This window comes from Pseudopipra pipra, chromosome 19 (assembly GCF_036250125.1).
Source record: "Pseudopipra pipra isolate bDixPip1 chromosome 19, bDixPip1.hap1, whole genome shotgun sequence".
NCBI classification, from domain to species: Eukaryota; Metazoa; Chordata; class Aves; order Passeriformes; family Pipridae; genus Pseudopipra; species Pseudopipra pipra.
Window position 1 is genome coordinate 4,432,661 of NC_087567.1, and position 22,654 is coordinate 4,455,314.

At 51.8% G+C, this 22,654-nt stretch overlaps 1 protein-coding gene and 1 long non-coding RNA gene across 5 annotated transcripts in view; one reads left to right on the forward strand and one right to left on the reverse strand.

Annotated features, from left to right (window-relative positions):
* Positions 1 to 22,654, forward strand: part of SEPTIN9 (septin 9) — a 136,402-nt gene that overhangs the window by 35,216 nt on the left and 78,532 nt on the right. The window contains exon 1 of one of the 4 annotated variants that reach the window (XM_064675722.1): positions 1,568 to 2,292. The exons of 2 other annotated variants lie outside the window; for them this stretch is intronic. In XM_064675722.1, coding sequence (XP_064531792.1) covers positions 2,271 to 2,292 — 22 coding nt within the window. In that variant the 5' untranslated portion in view covers positions 1,568 to 2,270. Of the gene's footprint in view, positions 1 to 1,567; positions 2,293 to 2,637; positions 2,747 to 22,654 lie in introns of those variants that run through there. One more of the 4 variants, XM_064675720.1, reaches the window with a different exon arrangement.
* On the reverse strand, positions 637 to 4,001 carry LOC135424478 (uncharacterized). The gene is made up of 2 exons (XR_010435240.1): positions 3,533 to 4,001; positions 637 to 2,947 (listed from the first exon to the last, which is right to left on the reverse strand). It is a non-coding gene; the product is annotated as an uncharacterized LOC135424478 (long non-coding RNA).

The following is a 22,654-nucleotide window of genomic DNA, read 5'->3' on the forward strand; positions in this document are numbered from 1 at the left end:
CCAGAAATGGTGTCTTTACTTTATCTCTCCTAATCATCTGGGTGTTGATGGGTTAAAGTCTGGAGGCTGAAATGTGTGCTGCCCCCATCCCTTCTTCCTTTCCATTAACCTTCTTCCTTTCTCCATGCTTCCCCTGAGTTTTTCCCTTCCTCTCCAGCCTAAGGAGCTTGGCAATAAGGCTGCTTGGTGGAGGCAGTGCAGTGGGTTTTATGCTGTATGGGGCTGTTCAGCTGCCCTATGTCCTTGCTTTGTGTTCTGCACCTTCTACATCTCTGGCAGGAAACGTGGGTTTAGCCTGTTAATGGGAAAACATTGCTTATTGTCCCCTCTAATGCCTTGGGCTCTGGCAGCAGGAACATGAAGAGCTTTAATAGCAAACAGTGGATGAACAGGAATCTGAGAAGGAATCTAAGCCATCTTGCCCAGGGAATAACACACTGGGGATTAGGGAGAAACTTCCCAAAGGACTGGACTGTCCTGGGGCTGCCTCCCACCAGCTCCCTGCTGTCTGTTGGGATGTGCAGTGGTTGCTGTTGGCTAGAGGGCCTGACCCCATGGCTGGGTGCTGGCTGTGTTCCTCCCTCTGCTTTAGGGACAGTGATATTCCTTCAGCTGCTGAACAGGAGAAATCCACAATACTGAAAACCAATATAATGTATATTATAAGATATATAATATAATGTGGGTCCAGGCTGTCCAAAAGTCCCAGCACTGCCTGTAATGCCTGGAGTCTTCCCTTGGAAGTTTATTCATCCAGCTGGGAAACAATCTGTCCTTCTGCCCGGGTTATGAGAGGAGTGCCAGGCTCTGTCACATCTATCACACTTGGGTTTTTCCATGTGAACTGTGAGCATTTGGGGGCAAAAAGTGTCACATGTACCATGCTGATCTTACAAGGGTTCTGCCAGCACACCTGGCCTGTGGAGCAGCTGTGCCTTCCCTCCTGGCATCTGCCACCCCTGGCTTGGGGATGTGGGATGATGGATGGCTTCTTTGCCAGCTCTGGGGACAGAGGCTGTGCCCTCACATCTGGCTGGGAGGCTCAGGCTTCACACTGTCAGGAGGGATGGGCGCTGGATGGCACAGGAGGGCCGTGCAGGGTGTGTGGGCAGTGGGCAGTGCCTCGTTGGAGGTGCTAACACCGCGTCCCCGCTGCCTGCCCGGGCCACCAGCCAAGGGGAAGTTTCCAAGCGGGCCAGCTCACTGCTGCAGCCACACATCCCTCCATCCCAGAGGAGGATCCAGCACCGGGCTCTGCAGGGCTGCCCTGCTCCCTCTGCACCCTGTGCCCTGCCCGGGCATCGCGGGGAAGGAAAACTGCTCTCGAACCCCACCTTCGCTCCACTGCGGGACCAAGGAGAAGACCAAGAGCTTCTGCCCGGGGCAGAGACTTTCGCTATCGCTTTTGGCAGGCTGCAGAAGTCCTCCCGATCGCCGCCTTGCCGTGGGGAGGGAGGCGAAGCAGGGGCTCAGTGCCAGGGCCGGCGGCAGAGCTCTGCGAGGGCTGCGCGGGGCGAGTAAACATGTGCGGCGCTCGGGTCCTGCCTGGTAGCAGCAGCAGCAGCAGCCCGTGATGCTGTGCTTGGAATGAAGTCAGCCTTCATCAGCCGAATAGTTTATGCATGAATCGAAACTTCAGACCTGGCAGGGTGGGGGAACGTGCAGGATCTGCGCTCTTTTAGAATGCTGGAGCCAAGGAAGGAGGAGGGGATAGAGGAAATAGCAGGAAAATAAGACTGGGGAAGCGGGGAGAGATTTGAGAAGCTGGATGAGTTTTTCGCTCTGTTATTGTGAGGAGCCAAGTTCCTTAAGCATCTCCTGGTGGATATTAAGAGGGAGCTGTGGAGGCTGGAGCATTCCCCTGGACACTCGCATGCTGTAGCTTTAAGACTGTTTTACAGAGGACTCGGGATTTCCAGTTTTCCTGTGCCTGGTGGAGTATTCCAGGGAGTTACAGGATTTTTCGGGTCATGTACCCCCTTTTTCTTTCTTCCTCCTTTCTCTTTCTCTTTTACTCTTCTTTTTCATTTCAAAGAGACAAAGCTACTTCAGTTTGGAGCACAAACATATGATCAGCACATGGAAATGTGGTAATTTGGATGCATTCATGATTGCAACAGATTGAAGAAATTAGACCAGACAAAGAGCTTTTTTTGGAAGAGGAGGAGGAGGAGGCAAGGCAAGGAGGGAGGGAGAGTGGGGGAAAGAAGGGGACGCCACCGAAAAAAGGGACGGCCGTGACACGCGGATGCTAAATATATCCCGTAGTAATGGAGAGGGACCGGATTTCAGGTAGGCTATTGATCTTTTCATATGTTATATTCTGCCTCTGCCCTCCTACCTTTCCAGCAGCTTCTGCACTTTAAGAGGAGGAACAGCCCTGCTCCGGGTGGATTTCAGCCGATTCCTTTATTTATTTCCTTTTTTTTTTTTTTTTTTTCCAATGCTTCCCTTCTGCATTTCTTTCCTTTTTTTTTTTTTTTCCCCCCATCCTCCTGAGCCCTCGAGACAGACGGTGATTCCAGCAGAAGCCGAGGGGGGCGAAGGGGGAGGCAGGGGGGAAAAAGAAACTGCTTTCTAGGTCTGGATTTCATTTGAGTCTCTCTCTCCCTCTCCCCCCCTCTGCTCCCATGTGCCGCACGGCGCGGGGGGATGAATGCTGAGCCTGTTAGCTCAGAGCTGCGAGCCGGGAAGAGGGAGGAAAATAGCCGAGCTCTTGGCATGGAGACGCGGTTCTGCTCTGAAGGTTGGCTCCTGAGTGTGTGTGTGTGTGTGTGCGCGTGTGGTGGTGGAGCTTTTCCTGCTTGCCAAAGGGTCTTCCCTCGGTTTTTACCCTCCCATCCTGCCTGGCTGGGCAGGAGCTGCCTGCGTGTTCCATGGCTGGTCCCCGTGTTACCCCAGAGCAGTGGCGTGGGCTTCACCTTGCTGGCCATGAGTGGGGGGGAGGCTGGAAGGGGGAAGCAGAGGAATGAATAACTCCATTTAATTCCCCAGTTTCCCTGCAAATCCCGCCCAGTGGTGCATGTCTGAGTGATTCCAAGAACTGCTCCCAGGTACGCTGAGCCTTTGGGAAGCAGTGAGCTGTTTCGGGAATGGCTGTGACTGACTATTTGCTTCCAGCAGCAGGGAGAGAGGGGACAGGCGGTGTGGTGTCACCCACAGGGCTCACCCTCAGCATGCATGAGCAGGATGACCAGGATAAGAGAGGGAAAGCCAGGGAGGGGGTGTCTGTGCCCAAATTGGCAGAGCCAGTGGGTATCCCTTCTCCCACCCCCATGGCACGGCACAGCTCACCCTCCTCTGGCACAGCAGCCCCAGAGAGGCTCCAGGCCTCTTCTCCTGGGCGTTCCCAGCCGGCTGCTGGGCACTGGAGCTGGGAGGGAAACCACAGGGATGAGAGGAAACGCTCAAGCCAGGGTGGAGCGAAGCTGTGGCCAGGGAAGGCTGCTCCCATGGCTGGCCCATACCAGATCCCCTGTGCCCAAGCCAGGGATGTACTGAGAGCACCCAGTGCCCCTGGATAAGGACTTACCTGCAGGACCACCCTTCATTCCCCACTGCTTCTTCAGAGTGTGGACGGCACCTTCTCATCCCTCTTTGCTTGTGCTTTCTCCTCTGGTTTGAGCCACTTCAAAGCATTCCTGAGAGCTGCTCGTAACTCAGAGCCTGGTGGGTGTTTCTGCAGCCTGGGGCTTTGGACTGGAGAGCCTCTGCCAGTGGGCAGGGATGTGGGGGAGAGGAGGGGCAGTTTGGTCCTACTGTGGTTTGGCCTTTCCCATCCTCGGGGCAACACTGGGTCCCCTTCCTTCACACAGAGATGGAGGGGGGCTCTGCAAAGGGTCACTGGTGAGAGAGGGGACTCCCTAGTGATGTGATCCAGGGCTTTTTGTTCTGAAAGACCATAAAAGGTGGGTTTCTTTGAGGCTTCAGGCTGCACACACTGCTCAGCTGCTGCAAGGAGCACAGAGCCCTCGAACCTGGGGGCAGGAAGACCCCGAGAGTCCTTGAGCAAAGATGCAGGAGCTCTTGCTAGTGCCCAGGAGCAGTGTTTGCAAAATGCTGATGTCCAAGTGTGTACATGTTTCAGTGACCTCTGCTGGAACTGGCTTTTCTGTGGGTGGCTGAGCTGTGGGCAGGGAGGCAGGCAGGGATACAGAGGGGCAGGCAGCAGGGAGGGCATGTGGCTGTGCTTGGTGGCCTGGACCAGGTGTACATAAGTGTGGTGTGTGCCTCCACCTAAGGTGGTTGTGCCTGGGGGCTCGGTGTGGGATGATGAACACGACTGCTCTGCCCTCCTCCACACAGGGGTGGGTTGGGTGCTGCATGGGGCCCTAGAGCCATGCAGGCCATCCCAGTGGTGTTTCTGATAGGTGGATCCAGCATGAAATACGGGATGGGGGGGGGAATAGGTGGGCTGAAGGGCTGGTCTCGGGTCTGCTCCACAGGTCCCTGCTTGAAGGATTCAGAGCAGGCAGGGAAAGCTGCTTGGCCAGGGCAGTGGAGGGAATGATAAACCACGTGTGGGAAAACTGTTCTCCAGGAGATTCTGGGCACAAAAATGACAATGGTTGGATGCGATAATTTTAGGTGTTTCTTCTAACCTAAACGGTTCCATGATTCTAATATCACCAGGCCGTGCTGTTGACTCCCAGATCCATGTCATAGCATGGATTCATGGTCCTGCTGCTGCTAGCATGGGAGCAGCTGTGCCAGCTAATGTGTTCCAAGGGTCCCACAGGGCTGTGGGCTCTGGCACTGCCACATTGGTGGAGGAGAGGAGCAGGGAGCAGAGCTCAGCCTGCCCCAGCACAGGCAGGGGGACAGCTGGGCCCTGGCTTTGGTGGCAGAGATGACTTAGATGAAAGCAGATCTGTGCTGTGCTGGGGGCCTCGTCCTAGTCACTGCTCTGGCCCTAAACATGCTTTTAATTAATCCTTGGCTGTGGGTGGGATGAGCTGACTCCTGATCCGAGTGTGGGGCTGCCGGATGGGGCGAGGGCACTCCAGGGTGGGTGGGAACTGGGCTTGGCCTCTTCTTTGAGGACTGCTTTCCCACAGCTGCTGGAGCTGGGCATGTCCCGAGGGGTCTCCTCTGCCCAGGGAGAGCTCAGGCTTTCCTGCACAGGGGAAATCCTTGACTCAGAATGCTCTTTTAGGTGATGACAAACACCCTGTGCTTCAGGGGAAGGCGTTGAAGGTGCGAGATGATGCTGTGGGTCTGTGCCTGGTTCACTGCCAGCTCTGGGGCAGGGAAGAGTCTTCCTTGGTCTGTACCAAGATGCCAGTCTTAGCACCTCTGGGTGCTGTATAACAAACACAATCTCACAGAACCCGTTAGTCTCTTTTAATCCGGTTAAACCATTTCTCACGCATTTCTAAAAGTTAATACTGCATGAAAATCATTAGCTCTAAATTAATTTGTTTCTAGGTATGCCTCTCTGCTCGTTTCAGGGCTGGGGAGCTGTGCTCTGGGTGCTCCTCACATCCTCCTTCTCCCTGCAGTGCCAGGTTGCGCTGGTGGCAGTGGCCTGGAGATGGCTCTCCTGTCCTTCCCTAGCAGATGGCTCTTTTGCCGAGCCCGGATCTCTCTACAAAGCCTTAATTGTGAACACCGCGGGGCCTCTTTACCTCTTCTGAAAAGAAAAGGGTCTGCAGCTCCCTGAGCAGTGGGGTTTTGATTGCTGTGATGGTTGGGGGTGAAAGGATGGCAAGGGAGATCTGATGTCCCAAGGAAATTATCAGTGTCACCTTTGAAATTGCACTGGGAGAACTCATTTTAAGAGTTAACAAATGATGATGAATGGGTGATTGTGACACCTGACTGCAGTGAGTGGCACATGTTGGGCAGAGCCTGGCAGCTGGGAAGGGCTACAGGTGTACAGAAAGAGGGATGAACTGCTCACTGACCCATTGGTGATCACTCTCTGTATCCACTATGGCTACGTTTATGTGTGATATTCTTAGTTTAACGTGGGTTTATACATCATACTGAGCAGCAGGGACACAGCCCCTGTTGCATGGGCTGGGCAGGCATGGCAGGGCATCTTTGGTGTCCTCAGAGCCACCCAGAAAGCACCACATGCCCAGACTGAGCAATAGGAAAGGAAAGTAGGCACCCTGTATGTGATTACTGGAGATATGAAGGGTTGCTGTGAGGGAATACAGTTGTTTCTTCATTGCTTTTTAAGTAGAAGTTAATCTTTAATATGCATATAGCAGAGGGATTTCTTCTGATCTCTCTTGCTGTCTTTCATGTCTCAGGTTTCTTGGTGTCCTTGTTATTCCTAGGAAGTGGCAGGTAAAAGCCTAACATTTCTTTTTAGTGGTCTTCTCACAGCTGTACACCTTGTTTATCAGATGTGTTTCTCTTTCTCTGGCTTGCAGCATGTCACACACTCACATGGGGCACCAAGTCGTGCATTTACAGTCTGGATGATTCCACCTCCTCTCAGATCCCACTGTGTTCATCCACCCCTGGCACTCAGGGTCACCTTTCTGTCTGTCCTGTTGGTGGCTGATGGTCTGTCTGTAGCCCTCCCTTCTGCTGTCACTGTCCTGCTCATGTCCCTATCTGGTGCTGACCCCCATGTCTCGCTGCAGTATTTGATGCCCTGTAAAACTCCCTGAAATCTTTTTTTTCAGCCAAGTTTCTTGTTGAAGCATTTGCCTTCACCCCAGGTGTTCTGCAGTAACCTGTTGTGGCTGTGGGTTTTGGCCTATTTAGCAGTAGCTCCATGCAGTCCCTCTCTCAGGGAAGGGTCTGGGGTTGGTGAGGCTGTGGAGCTGCCTCTGCAGATGCTGTGTCCACAGTTTGCTCCGTGCTGCTCCCAGCCCGCTCTTGGCTGCCAGCTCCTGCCTGGCCTGGGGATGCATTCCCGCAGTTGTCTGAGGCACGTCAAGGTATGAAGCATTATCCATTTCCTGATGTCTGCTCTTAAATCTGCTGCAAATTCTGCTCATCTCTGTTAAATATGGTCCTGCTGTGGGGCACAACTCATCTCTGGCCTGACAGCACAGGTAACGCTCCTCGACACGGCTCCGCTGGACTTGGCCAACCCTGGGGCAGGAGCTCCTTTGCTTCCTGCCCTCCCGCTTTGTGCTTTGCTGGATGACTCGGAGCCTCCCAGCAAAGTGATTCCCATGCTGCTGGGGTGAGGGAGGACGTTTCTCATGCAAGTCAGGGCTCTTCCAAGGTCCAGCATACCATAATGCTGAGTAGGAACAAGTACGTAGTTAGGGAAGTATGTCTGGGTCAACACATGTCTTGTGTTCCCTTAATGATCTCAGAAGCACAATATCTGTGTCCTGTTGGCTTTTCCACACAGTACTTGCAGCTGTAACTAATGGACAGAGTAATTTGTTAGAGAGCAGTGATGCCTCGTGCTGTCAGTGCTGTAATTGGGCTCTGGGCTCTGTGGCCAAATCCTGGCATCACGTGGGCAGCAGGGAAGGTCCTGGTAGGTAGCAAGTCCCATTTTAGGAGCAGTCTTATACCTGAGAAAATGTAGGTGAAATTTCTTGTTCTGCCTCGTATTTTCTGTAAATTGTGAGGAAAAGGCAACTGTGCTCCCATTCCCCTTTGATTTTGGGTAAGGACCTGGTGTTTGGGTCTCTGTGCTGAAGCTCCCTGTTGGTGAAGGGGGTTGCAGCAGTGCCCACTGGCACGGGGAGCTCAGCAGTGCAACTGGAAACTCAGAGCTGTCCTGACACTGCAGCAAAGGGTGTCCTGAGTCTCTAAAACAGAGGGGTGTGGGGGATCTGAAGCTGTTCCATGTAGGTTATGAGTGCTTGGTGGCTGCTCTGGACAGCCAATGGAGACAGCATCCTTTGTGTTTGTGCTTCACCAATGTCCATGGACAATGACCCCTTTCTAATGGAGTTTTTGGCCTATACCACTGCTTCTTCCCAACAGCTTGTGTTTGCAAGGGCAGCTTCTCCCTTCCTAAGCACCAACACTGAAAAGTAATTTCCCTGTGGCTGAGTAGGAGTCTTTATGCTCTCTCCTCTGGCATTTCAGGCTGGTGGTGTTATACTGATTCATCCTGTGCTGGCACCCAGGTGCTGCATCGCTGCCACAGAATGACTGTGAGCCCGTGCTGCTGGATGGAGCTGTTGTTTGAGTGCAGGTGAAGTGAAATAGCCCTTCAGTGTAAGGTTCAAAAGAGTTTTGGGATACTGATGCCAAGAGTGTTGTTAGAGACTTATAAACAGCTCTGGATTGTGGCTCAGGGGGAGAATGGGCATGGTTTTACAGGTGAATAAAATGCATTAGCTTTACAAGCAAATAATCACACAATAAATCAGAAAGTGTACTTTTTCATAGAATCATAGCCCAGGTTGGAAATGATGCCAAAAGGTACCCTAGTCCAGCCTTTTGTGGGAAAGGGAACCTAGATAAGGTTATCTGGCACAGTGCTCAATCACATCTTCGAAACCTCCAGTGATGGGGACTCTACCATGTCCCTGGGGAGCTTGTTCCAGTGATTGATTGTTCTCACTGTAAAAAATGTCTGTCTTGTATCAAAATGAAGATTTTTTTTTTTTTAAATTTTTTTTTCCCGTGGCCTGGTCCATGTAAAGTTGGTGCTACATAAGCAGGTCTGCATTAATTTTGTGATTACATAATTATAAACCGAAGTAGTTGTCCTTGAAGCCAATTCTGGTTTCCAGTAAAACCAATTTAGTGGGTGCTAAGTGTGATTGCTGGAATGTAGGAATTGGGGGGAGCCTGCCATTGCCTCTGCAGCATCTCCAGGTTGCAGCTTTGACCATGGTGTAGCTTGAGGCTGTGGAAATAAAAGCATTTTTGCATTTCATTCCTGGCTGGCTGGTCTGGAAAATTTAACCATATCATCAAGACAAACTAAGTTTAATCTCCAATACATTGGAGCTGAGAAATACTCATATTTCAGTGCTTTTGTTGTGTTGAAATGTTGATTCTTCAAAATCCCATCAGGTTTGGAGAAGTGGGGTCAAGGCACAGAAGTGTGGGCATCCTCTGCTGTGGCTGCTAATGAAGGAATTGGTCCATATATTCTGAAATGAGACTCTCCATGACTCCCCCAGTGCTGGGCTCTCCCTTCACGGCTTCCCAACCTGGGCCCAGCATCTGTAGACACTGGCAGCCCACCCTCTGCCAGCTGGCACTGCCTACATGTATGTAACACTTTCTCCTTTCCTTCCCAAGGGTGCAGGATATGGGTTCTTTATTAGTTTCAGATGCTTTTTCTTTCCAGGATTACGGCTTCAGTGTCTTAGTCATGGTGATGAAGGAGGGGCTTTGGTGTCTTAGGCCTTGCTGATGAGGAGAGAGGCTGGCATGGAGGGTTTGGGGGCTGGGGACACGTCCTTGATAGGTGCTGAGTGTTTTCTGGGTGCCTGATCCCTGGCAGTGTCAGGGAGCCCAGCACACATGGGATGGAGGGACTCTGGTTGGCTGAACATCTCTGATGATGTGTGTTTGATTCCATCTGGGTGGTTCAGAGGGACAAATGGAAAGAGTTAAAATCCTGAATTGGTGGGAATGGTTGCTTTGAAGGACACCTAGGAAGCTGAAAAGCAGGGACCCCCAGCTCTGGTCAGAGGTTTTGGGTGATGATTGCCATGAGTGTAACTGGAGGCAAATCCTGATGACTTGGACAGACGTTGTTAATGTCACTTTACAAGATGACTTGTAAAGAGTCGATTGCCTGGGGCTGCACAAGTGATCAGCCTCAGTTCTCCCACCTTCCAGTCCAGAGACCTGTTTCCTTGACTACACCATGTGTAAAGGAGAGAGAAGAAGCTTTTTTTAGCTGCTTTACCTGACCTTTGCAAACCTATTCCCTGTAAAGAATGTCCAGAAACCCCTTGCTGCTTTTTTTAGCACATTTGTGAGGGGGAGCCCTGCATAGGAAACATCTTGGTTGGCTTCACTAAGCACCTGAATGCCTCTCTGAGAGCTGTACCTGCTGGGGGCAGGTGCCTGAGACCGCTCTGGGGTCATCCTGCACTTCAGCAGCTGTATCCCGGCAGTCCTGGTCACTGGTTTCCAGTGGGCGAAGGGCGGATGTCACCATCCCCAGAGGCTTTGTTCTTCTTTGACTCACGAGTCCGTCACTCCCGGTGACTCATCCCCATCCCCAGGGATGCGCCGGGGCTGGGAGCGGGGAGCCACGGACCAGGCGGGGGTGGGACCCCGGTCCCTGCTGCAGGACGGGGATGCGCGGCCAGGGGAAAGGGCGGTGCGGGGCTGCGGGGCTGGTGAGACGAGCTGGGCACTGCCGCGTTCCCTGCCCAGCCACAGCCTCGGGAAGCGGGAGCGGCCGGGACGGGACCGTCAGGGGGAGGTGTGCGGAGCCTCGGGGAGCTGCGGGGGCTGTCTGCCCGCAATCTTACCCGCAATCCCTCCCCCGAGCCCCCTGCCCCAGCCTCCTTCAGGCCTCCCCCTGCGCTAGTCCCTGCCCACCTCCTTGCCCGCATCCACATCGCTCGTCCCCTGCCCCGGGATCTCCCTGCACCCGCCAGCAGCCCGCTTGAATTTCACCTCCCAAAGGTTGTGTCTGGCTGTAAAAAGTAAACGACTGCTGAGGCTTACAGCCGGGGAGAGTAAATTCTGATTTATGTGCTTATATGGAGGGGTTTTATTCAGTAAAGTAGATGGGTATTTCTCACTGTGTTGCTAAAAACATCAGGGTGCCCCACTCCTAAGCATATCTGTTCTTTGGCACAGCTTTTATTTACTAGCGAGTCAGGATTTAAGTTGCAGCAGGAGGGAGTATCTCGTGGCAGTTAAAAGCAGAGCTGTCGGAGTCCTTTTCCTGCTCTTCCACTAAATCTCTCTGTATCCTTGCGTAAATCATTTAACACGTGTGCTCTCACTTCCTATATGGAAAATGAGGTAGATGCTTTCCGCTTTTCATTGGCACTTCGGGATCCGCTGCTGGACAGCTGTGAGGGATTTGCCAGGATAAAGCTGGGAATCTGACCCTTTGAGATGCTGGCACCCCCACGCAGGGCTGGGATGAGGCTCCCTGAGGGGTGGGGGCAGTGACTGGTGCTAATCTGAGATGTGGGGATGGGGTGGAGCTGGACATCAGGATGGAGGCACAAATCATTCTTACTGGATCTGTCTCTGCTGGGGAGTGTGGGCAAAAGAGCAAAACATGGGAATTTTTCTCAGGTGACAGTGTCCATTCCTCAGTCATTGCAAGTGCAGGCACAACTTCCTCCAGAGGGATGCTGGTGCTGCCAGCGCCATGTTCACAGCTAGAACACCACTGAACACCAGCTGACGTGTCTCTTCTCTGCCCTACTCACCAGTGAGAGCCATCTGACTCCCCTCTGTTCATCCTTCCCTGCTGTCTTCTGCTGAAGTCTTTAAACTTTGCCCTTTCTCCCCCCTGGAGGTGATGTTCTGGTGCGGACCTACCATTTCCCTCAGACTGCCTCCCTGATTCCCCTTCCCAATCCTGAAGCAGTTTTGCTTAATTGTTTTCCTTCTCCCTGTGGCTTCTCTTGGCTCTGTGGAGTGACAAGGCTGGAGCTGCCACTCCAGAAACGCTCACCAGGAGGGCTCACATTTAAGTGTTCACAGATTTGTCAAGATGGAGGCAAAGCAGGCAACCTTGAGAGCAGATGAGCTGTTGGGCCATGAAGAGATGGACTTCAGCACCTAAAATATTTCCCATATCTTCCCTCTCTTGCATTTTTTTTGCTCTATTCAAGTGGTCAAACCTGATTCTAGCTACCTAAAAAGCCCTGGTTGACATCTGTATTGACAGCTGCTCTCCAGGGAAGGGAGCCCTGTTGGAAACAGCTGTGGTTGGTTGCTGTGGGGTGGGTTTTTTTTCCAGAAAATATGGAGTTCCTGGTGGGTGGAGAGAGAAAGTGAACTGTGAAATTGTGTGTGTTGTGCTCTCCGTTGAAACACACCCTGGGGAAGGCATATCCTCCATAAACAGCAGTATTGGCCACGGCCCAGGAAACCCTTCCCTCCCCACTCCCCTCTGCAGCAAGAGCTGAGTGCTGTAGGCAGTGTTTCCATCCAGAAAGGCTGTTCCTGATTCCTATTCTTGTACCTCTTCACCCCTTGGGACACCCACTGGAGTGGCCTGTTAAATTGAAGGTTGTGCTTTGGGGTTCTCTCCCCTTTGCTCATCAGTTTGTTCCAGCAGACTCGTGGTACTGGGCTCTGTACTCAGGCTTTTTGCTGGCTGTGCTGTGAGACCACGGGGGATGTTGCTGAATCTCATGTGAAGCCCTGAGAACTTGCAGAGTTGCGTGGTTTTAATGCCTGCTCCCAGCCTTGCTCCAAAATGACATGGCAAGAGGTATGTCATGGCATTGGTCTGGGCTTGCTGTGGACACACACGTGCACCCAGGGCTGTACAGCAGCTGGGGTGCTAAAACTGGCCTTTTTCTCATAGTTGTTCCCAGGTTGGTTAAGACCCACCCTTGGTGCCCTGTACTCACCTCTGTCGCAGCTCCACAGCTCCCTTGCCATCTTGAGGCTACTCAGAGGGCAGCCCTTTGTCTGCAGCTGGAGAGGAAACTTCATCTTTCCCCGTACAGAGGCAAGAAGGTGACAGCCAGTGGCACAGGGGACCGAGGGGTGGAGGAAGGGGATGTGTGACAGTGGATGATGTGGAGGTGGTTTGCTCGTAGGAGCTAAAGGGCTGTGAAGCAGCTGCAGGGATGATGGCAGTGCTGGAGACCTGTGGGAGGAAAAGGTGGCTTATTTTGGAGAAAAGAAAACAGAAAGGCAGCAGGAGGGGTATCGGGAGGGCTTTGAGCAGGAGGGGTGGGGACTCAGCCTGAGCTCTCCCTTTCTTGGCTCCACGCCTTCCTCCCCCTCCTCTCACTGCGTGTGCTGTTTCCTATTGCAGGCCAGCAGAGACCTGGGCCCTGCTCCGTCTCTGGGAAAGCTCAGACTTGCCTATTTGCCCAAGATTTGCTCATTTGCCAGACCCTGTGCATGCCCCGTCCCTGGCAGTGTTCAAGGCCAGGTTGGATGGAGATCTGAGCAGCCTGATCTAGTGGAAGGTGTCCCTGCCCATGGCAGGGGGGTGGGAAGGAGATGATTTTTTCCAACCCAAACCATTCTGTGATTCTGTGAGAGCAAGAGGAGGTTTATTTTGCTGCTTGTTACTCGCAGAATGATGTGAATCTAAACAACAGGCCGATACCGTGGCCCCCATTTTTCTGCATTGAAATGATTCATCCTACAGCCCTAAGTATCCATCAAACCTGAGCAATGTGCTCCTTTTTCTTTGAAAAACTCCTTATTGCTCAAGGCTGCAGGTTGTTTTGGTGGCTGTCAGTCCCCTGTGTCTGGTGGGAGCCCCTCTGTGCTGCCCTGGCAGCAGCAAGTGTTGCACAACATAAATCATGGGAAATCCGGTTCTGTGTCAGACATACTGTTCAAAGGCACCTTGGTTGTGCTCAGGACACTCTGCTGACAGATTTTCCCATGGAAAAAAAAACTTCTAGCTGTTGACATACAAGTGCATCCGAAGTGTAAGCTTTTCCTGTCAAATTTCACTGCTTCTGGCTTAAAATCCGGTGCAAACCCAAGGATAGCTTGAGGGGGAGGAGGTTGCCTGAACATTAGCAGGAGTTCATGTTGTGTTTTGGGTTGAAATTCAGGTTGCTCCTTCCCCCCAGCTCCAACAATCCCTGCATCCCTTTAGGAGCTGATGCACAGTCTCGTGCAGCTGGGAAGGACCAGCAGAAGCAGGACTGTTCCCTAATTGCCTCTGGCCATCTGGGAGAAACCATTTGAGTTAATTGAACTGTCTCTCTCATGCTTCCTTCTCTGCTTAAACATTAAAAAGGAACTGCATTAAACTGTGTAGGTCAGCAGTGTCTGGGGATGTGTAGAGTGTGGTAATATGTGTGAGGATGGTAAGATGATGCATGAGGTGTGGAGGCATCACGTCCATCCAAAACCCACGTACCTCTGCTGTTCCCACCTCTTCCTGGCTGAGGTCCTCGGCTCCACGTAGCTGTCACAAGTTTCCCTCCAGTTCCTTTAGATCTTGGCTCCCAGGTGCCTGACTTGCTCTGCACTGCCTTTTGGATGCTTTAAGTTTTCTTCTTGTTAGAAAAGTGAATTAATGTCAGGAGCTGCTTTCCAAGGCAGACTGGTGCTTGCAAATTAGATTTATTTGTTTTTAAAAGCAGGTGTGTTAAATCTATCATCCAAATAACCCATCAAAAATATTCCCTTCATAGCCCTCTCCCTGGTATTGCATGGACAGTAAAGCCAGGCTGGTTTTCAGTCCTTTTCCTGGCTTGGAAAAGAAACAGTTTTTCAAAACAAAACAACAATCACCAAACCTGGTGTTTTCCAGCAGGATTTGCCCTGTGGGGAGCTGGACTCTCAGGAAGTGCTGGAAGTGGCCGCTTGGATTTAATACAGTGCTCATCAGCTGCATCTGTTGTGAACAGGAACATCTTATGTTGCAAGGACTTTGCTATTTTCCATTAAATAGGAAGTTGCCCTTTTAGTATTAAGAGTTAAAGGCAGATTCTCGACTGACACGGGCTGTCGGGGCTCCACCAGCTCCCGCAGCTGAAAGCGTATTCCCTGGCAATCCTGCTGCGCTTGGCGTTTTCCTCGGGTTATATAAACATCCTTCTTTTATGGATGAGGCCAGGACATGCAATCTGCAAATTGCTGACAGTCCCTTGCAAGAGGCAGAGCTGCCCCAGAAGCTTCAGCTGCCCCGTGACATTGGGAAGGGATGGGAGCCACCTCGGGCAGAGCAAGGCCATCAGGATCCGGCTGTGGGGTGTGTGATGTGGCTTTGGGTCAGCCCAGCACCTGCTGCTGCTGAAGAAGTTGTTGGGAACTCATTCAGACACAGCAGAAGGTCAGCAGGGCTGGGGTACCTGCACAGGGAAGGTCATCCTCAGGAGTTTGGACTTGCCTGTGTGCCTGCACCTGAGTCTCTCACCTCCTTATGCCTTCCTAGTCCCCTCTTGCAGATGTGACTTTCCATCCATTCAGGATGCTGCAGGAACTGGACCTGCACTCCTGCTGCACCCCAGTCAGGTTTTTCTCCTGAGGAAGGCGTAGGAGTTGAGGTTTTATCTCCGTACTGGCAGGCAAAGGAGGATGCCACACCTCTGGGAGCTTCTGGGGCTGGGTGGAGCGGGAAAGTGGAGAGCAGCAGGACGTGGGCTTTGAGGAGTTGCAGTTCACGGGCTTGCCCTGGAGCCAGGGCACTTTAAGATTTCCAGGGGCCCTGAGGAAGGAGAGTAGCAATAAATCTGGATCATACATGACAGTCCCTGGCCCTTGGAGTGATTTCTGACGCCCTGTGTTCCTCTGACAACACATGGAGCAACAGGCTCTAATCCACAGGGGCTTTTCTTGGCTCTCAAGCTGGGACAGTGCTCTCTGTCAGTGGGCTTGGCTTGAGGAGCTCCCAGCTCTGGGTGTGAAGGTCAGAGGGGAAGGAAGCAAAAGCACAGTTAACACATAGTGGGGCCCTTTCATTGCCAGGCTGGGAGATTTTGTTCTCCTCATAATTGAGTTCTGGATAGCTTGTTGGGTGATGATGTGGCTGTTCCTGTGGGATCTTCCAATGCTGCTCCAGGAGAGCTGTACAGCTCCCTCAGGAGAAGCACTGAAGGGAAACAGAGACCAAGTACATCCTGTAAATGCTGAACAGGGCTAATTGCTGGGGCTGGAAATTCATTCTTGTGTGACTGGTATGGGCTGGGGAAGCCCTTGTGATAGCAGAAAGATAGAGACATGCAGTCTGTCTTTGGATATGGTTGAAAAACAGAGTTATCGTCATGTAAAAGATCAGGAGTGGTGATGAGATGCAAAGAGATCCTTGTCTTTGGGATGGGAAACTTTTCTGGGAGCCCCAGATGGTGTGGGACACCTAGAACTGTGTCTGGATTGGTTTCTCCCTGGAATATGCCCGTTTCATCCCCACTAACCATCCTTCTGCTGCTTAGTGTAGTTCCAGTCAGACCTTCCCTGGCTGTTCTGTGGTGGGTAGAGGCTGTGGCTGACTCTTTATGAGGGGTTTATTTTACTTTATTCCTTTCTTAGAGGCTGTGCCTGTTTCCTTCTAAGATGAGGGATTTATTTTGTTTTATTCCTTTTTCAGCCTTCCTTGAGTTTTGTCAGCTCTTCTCTCTATCAGCCAGAAGCCTGCAAGATGTAAAAGGAATGCACTGTCTTCAAAATGCTTTTTAATGCCTAATTCAGGAAAATAAAGAATTGTTTGATAGTGCCACTCTGCCTCTGAGGAACAGGCATTGCTGGGGCTGTGTGAGGGAGACTGCCTGGTTCTTGGGATGGGGACGGGGTGTCTTCACATTCTCAAATCTGCAGATGCTCCACACATCTGGCATGTGAGAGCTGGGCTGCACTATTTGCCTTCTTTAGCAACTGGAATCAATCCAGCCTGCCAGTTCCTGCAAAGCTCATCCTGTGGTTTAGTGGATAATACTGATCCTTGTTCAACTCCCACACTTCTGTGCCTTTCAAGCGGGTAGAGAAGACTTTGCAGAACTTGTACTCTGCTGGGATTCCAGTTCATCGCTGTGGAAGGCAGCATGAATATTCATTATGCTGTGGAGTGCTTGCTCTATAGTTTTAATAAAATGTTTATGACTACACAGGAATGACCATGGAAATGTATGGCAGGTTGTGGCTGGTCAGCAGGTCTGAGTGATGCAAGGTGGCAGCAGTAGCTGAGGAGGAAAGGTTGAACTTCACTTTAAACTCAGTGAAGTGTCTTCACAAGTGCATTTACAGGAGTTTGACTTCTGCTGACGTTGTCTCCTCCTCTGCCAGGACGAGTGTTTCTGTCAGTCCCTGTGCAGTTGTGGAGCTGACTGTAGTCACTGCACGGTTGGCTGAGCCGGGGGACCAGGAGCTGCACAAACCTGCGTTTCCTCGAGCGCTCAGCAAAGCTGCTGAGCGACACAAATCAGGGTGACAGCCAAATCAAGGGATGAGCATCCCCCGTTAGGGATGAGCACCCAGGCTTTATTCTGGGACTGCACCAACATGACTGAAGGTGAATCCAAGTGTCCCAAACCTAATGTTGTCCTCAGCAGACCGAGGACGCTCTGATCCTGTTGCTGGTGTGTTCACATCTCAGCTAACAGTGTGGTTGGTGAGACTTTCCTGTTGACAGCCCCTCTCTGAGAGGTGCAGAGGGGACATGAGGCAAGAGGGTCTCTGTGAGCAATTGGTGACATTGATTTTTGGTGCTAGATTGTCCCCCAGCCACTGTGCCCTGAGAGGCAACAGGACGCAGACATGTACCTTGGATAGGTTGGACAGGTCTCAGAGCAACATTACCTAGTTGAAGATGTCCCTGCTTGATGCAGGGGGTTGGACTAGATGGCTTTAAAGGTCCCTTCCAACCCAAAACCATTCAATGATTCCATGACAGTGTACAGAAATGGGTCTTCTTGTCTAAGAGTTGGTTTCAGATGAGCCTCATCATAGTCGTGGACACTGAAGCTTTTTGCCACCTCTGACATGAGGGTGCTGTGGCTGCTCCACACCACTGGCCTCCACCTCTGTATTGAACACTGATGAAGGTGTTTAATGAAGATAGGAAGGAGGTTTTGCTGAAGAGCAGAACAGCACAGAACAGAGTGTGAGTTTGTGAGCGAGCCCTGCATTTCTGCCTGCGCTCCCACCTCACCTAAATCCATGGATATGTAGAAGATAGATGAGGTGAGCAGATTTTGGTATGACTGCGGCTGGCAGCAGACACAGATCATGGATTAAACATGTGGGTTTCAAGAAAGGGGCTTTCTTGAGGCAGACAGAGGAGCCTGCTGTTGCCATGCAGCCCTATTCATCCCCAGCCTGATGCTAACAGCATTATCAATGTGTTTATACGAAGCTTGGCTGCAAAATGGCTCATCGTCCTCAAGTTTTTTCAAGCAAGTCTGTAGCTTTGCTAAATACTCCTTTTATTGTGCTGCCAGAGGCTCTCCCAGAGGCCAGTAGAGGAGGTGGCCTATTTGGCCACAGTGATATCTGGACCGGAGATTCAATTCCCGCATGTCTTAAATCTGTCTACAGACTGGCAAGCGACCAAGTGGGCATCTCTTTCTGCAACTAATTGGCTGTTTATGTGCAAATTGGCCTCTAGTTGCTTCCACCATGCCTGGCTCACCAGAGCTGCACGAGAGCATTGTGCTTGCAGACATCAGTGAGCGCCCGGGCTGGGCAGGGGATGGTGACAACAGGGACAGCCCAGCCCTGCTTCTGGGTCAGGTCACCATCCCTGGCTCTGAGCAGGCAACTGGAGCTTCTCTGGGCTGTTAGCATTTCTCTGCAGTGCAGGAATTGCTGTCGAGCCTCCAGCTGGCAGGAAATGCTCTCCCAAGTTACAAGCAAGCGCTGTGGAGAAGGTTTGTTTGGAAACCACCTACAGTAGTGGAGCGGAGCTGCAGATGAGATGCCCCTGGTAGGGATGTGCAGATCTGTGGCTGGAGGTGATGGCACCACCATGTGTCTGCAGATTGATTAAGGGCCTTCTTGTTAGGAGGGTCTTGCTGACACATCAGGGCACGTGTTTTTGCAGGGTAGTGCTCCCCAGCGACCCCGGTGCTGGATTGAGGCAGCAGGGCAGTTTTATTTGACTCTCAGGAATGTTGTCTGGTTGTTAAACCAACCAAACTGGGGGTTCTGTGCTGCGGGGTTTTTTTTCTGGAGGTGTGGGGAGAAGGAAGGTGTGTAGGGACAGAGCTCAGGTCTGGTAGCTTGTTCCTTTGTGTTAAGGTAAACGTGGCTGTGTTGGTCTATCTGTGCTTACTTGTGTGGGAATAACAACATCCCTTGAGCTTATAGAAACTGCCAGTCCCTGCTGAACGAGAAAGGCTGATGCTTAATGCACGCAGCACTTTCCTCCTGTCATTCCTTTATAAGGAAAAACATTTCAGATTTAGTTCCTACCTTATTTTAACTTCTCATAAACAGGGACTGTTTAATTCTGCTAGTGGAACATCTAGTCCAATACTCCCTGACCCGATGTGGTTATTCTAGACTTGGAAAGATGAAGTATTAACAAAAGTCAGCAGAGTGAGGCTGAGCTCACCAGAGAGCAGTGTGGATAATGGGGTGGCAAGTGGTGCCTGCAGTCCGGAGATGGCAGATGAGCACCATATGATCTCCATGTGGCTTGATGTAATGGCAGTGACCACATCTCCTTGGAAATGGGGATTTGCTCTGTTCCCATTCCCCTCTGGGCTTGGCCACAGGTGTTATGGGCACAAACAGGATGAGCTGCATGCAGGCAGAGATAGCCCAGCTCTGGCTGTCACTGTAGGGGAGCAGGGCCAGCTCTGCTCCTTCAGGACATTTCAACTCTGCTGTCCTCATCTAGAAACACGAGTGTCAGAGCTAATTGCCCAATGCCCTGCACCAAAATGCTCTGTACAACTTCTCCAGGAAGGGCTGTGCCCTGTGGCTGGTGGCAATGCAGGCATTGCCCAAGTGCCTCTGAGTTTTGCTCTGTTCTGGGATCCCCAAACTCAGCCCATCCCCAGGGTTTTGCTGCTCCATTTGTTGGGGATTTGCCAGTGGGGAATTTCTCCCCCCTTGTATTGCTTGCTAGAAATCTCCCCCTCTCCCTCCTGGCTTGGTGCCCTCTCTCTCCGTGGCTGGTGCTCTGCCCCCAGTGTGCTCATGGGCCTCTTTCCCATTTAGGGAAACGCTGGATGGGCCCTGCTTTTGGCCTGCTTGCAGCACATCTCCCAACTGACTTTTTTCTTTTTTTCCTTCCCAATCCTCTTTTGTTTCTGGAGGCTGAAATCCCCAGCCTCACCCAGCCGCGTGTGCCGGCTCTGGCTTGTGCCAAGGGATGGCTCTTGGAAAGCTGCACTGGGGCAGATGTGGAGGGGGGAAACCCAAGTGTTGTCCTGCTTGGGATGATGCTTGGGTGTTGACAGTCTCTTCTAGCAGGCAGGGTTGAGCCCAAGAGTGCTGGTGACAGTGTCAGGTCTCTCCTGCAGAAATGATTTAATCTCAGCAGGAACAAGAGCCCTGTGGCGGGGAGCCCACAGGCATGGCTGTGCAGGAGCAGGAGCTGGGACAGGCAACAGTGGCTGAACACAGGAAAGGGAGAAGAAGCTCAAGGAAATTCCCCCAAAAATGTTGAATCAGGATTTTTTTATTTTTTTTACTCCAGATCTTTAAATCAGCTGTGCAACTTCTGCATCTTCAGAAAACGCTGAGTCTGTGTTGTCAGGGCTGGGTGTGTAAGAGATGGACTGGGGAGCAGAGGGTGGTACTAGTCAGAAAGATGGTTAGAGGGGACTTTGCTATCCCCTTTGCCCTGCTTTTCCAGCAGGAAAGGCAGCTGGAGTCTGATCTCCCAGGCTGCCTCCTGTTACTGGGGTCGATCCCCAGAATGCACAGCTTAGGGTTGTTGCTTTGGCGGTGCCCAGCACAGCTCAGCTCATTTGGTCTCTGGAGTCTGCTGGATTATATTGGGATCTGGTTAGAGGGGGTTACCTTCAGTGTGTCTCTGGTGTGAGCCTGACAGGGTTGTAATAGACTTTTCAAGTGGACAGTTTAATGAGGTGTAAGAGCCAAGGCAGACTTTGCCCTTGCTGAAGGCAGCTGCTCCCTCCGTGGGGCCAGGCTGGCCCATCTCCTTCCCATTTGCACTCCCTGGGCCCAGCAGTTTGACAGCACCAATCTTGCCTAATTTTATACATGTCCATGTTAGACCTGCTGAGCTCTCCCAGGCAGCAGTGATGCCAGAGCTGACAGCATGGTTCCCCTGGCCAGACCATTGCAGGGTGACTCCAAATTCCCATCTGCATGGAGGTGGGAGCACACAGCCCATGGACCTTGGCAGTGGTGCTTGTCCACTTGTGCATCCTTCCCATCCCTGCGTGGTGGAGCTGGAGCAAAGGGAAGCCACTGGTGGTGCTCGGTTCTCGTTGCCACACCTTGGCATCCCTGCTGCTCCTTTCACTGGCATCTGCCAAAGCCTTTAAAAGGAAAGGAAAATTGTGTTCATTCTTCCTCTCCTTCCTTTCCTCCTGCCCTTATGTCCTCCTCCCATCGTGCGGTGAGCTCCCACACTGTGTCCATGCTGCCCAGAGGAAACTGAGTGGGTGTGGGGCTGCAGCTCCATCTGGGAATTGTTCTTATCAAACTGGTTTATGTCAAAAAGAAATAATAATAATAAAACCTTTGATGTAAGCAGGGAGATCAGGAGGTACATCTGCTCCTGAGGCCTGACCTGCAGCTCCTGGTGCTTCCTGAGCCTTTACAGGGACTTTTAGGGTCTTTGTGCTGCAGCAGATTTTAATGCATGCCTGAAATATCTTGGAGGAGCAAGGAGAAACAACCGGGGGCTGGTGCAGGGAGCACGAGCTGCTGGAAATGGCTCTCTAAGAAGGAGGCAGAAGTATAAGAAAAGCAAGTTTCCTGCCATAAGCTGGTATATTTATGACTGGAAAGTTTTGGGTTGAAAAGGTCGTGAGCAGGCGGCTGAGAGAGCAGCAGAGGCTGTAACAGCCCATTTCCCAGCTCACGCCCTGCTCTGCAGCGGGGATGGGAGGGTCCTGGGGGAGTCCGGTGGCCCTGTCTGATGGGAGAGGGATGGGGAGCACTGGAAGGGTGAAGGACAGTGCCCAGGGCAGCTGGGATGTGTGGGGGGAGGCAGGATGGTATAAGATTTGTACCCGCGGGGCTGCTGAGGGGGTGGGCTCGGGGTGGGGAGCCTGTGCTGTGCCTGCCTCCTCCCCTTGCTGTGCGGGGATGGAGTTTCCAGCCCTGCCTTGGACACCACGTGAAAATGAGACACACACATCTGGAAGTGGAGTGCATGCCTGTAGCACTGCTGGTTTATTTATTCCTGCAAATGCTTCCTAATTAGGGACTGCTGGGAAGTTTACAGTGCTGGAAATGGTCTCTATCCAAGGGGTCCAGTGTTCTGACTGACCATCTACTTCTCTTCCCCTCCCTGCAACTACCATAAGCGTGCAAGCACTGAAAATGGGGAGAAGGTGTTCCCTGCCTTGAGGCCCAGGCACTGCAGTTCCTTCTGGAGTCAGATGTACCCTCAGCCACATGGGAAGGTATTCCAATGGAAACGTGCTGGGCCCTGTGTGTGTTAAACTCATCAGAGGATGAGCAAGGTTCCTGAAGCCTCTTGGTTCTATTAAAACATCTGTACTGTCATGTGATGCTGAGTTTCGTGCCTGTTTGACCTTAATATTAAAATGCCGTAATTAATAATTAATTTTTAAAATAATTAAAGTAATTAAGTCAGTTTTCTGCTTGGATTCTGAACTGCACCTCCCAGGTTCTTAGGAACGTCTGACCTGAAACTAAATGAGAAGAGCGAGGGCTTGAGACTGAGTTTGTTTTAACTGCCTGAGGTTCAGGCAGATGCAGTTCCTGATCTTCTTTCTGTTTCCTTCCCCTGCAAGTGTCCCCTGCTGTTTAATCAACACCAGGGAGTTGTGCTTCCCTTCCCTTCCTTTTTCCCTTCCCAGGCACGTGGGCTGCCAGCCTGTTCCACCAGTGTGCTGGGGACACCACAGCCCTCCTGGGAGCACCAGGGTGGCTGGGACAATGCTCTTGGCCTGGGCTCAGGACAGCATTTCCCTTTCCAGGTTCTCAGCACACGCAATAGCCAAAATCACTGTCTCCGTGTGAAATG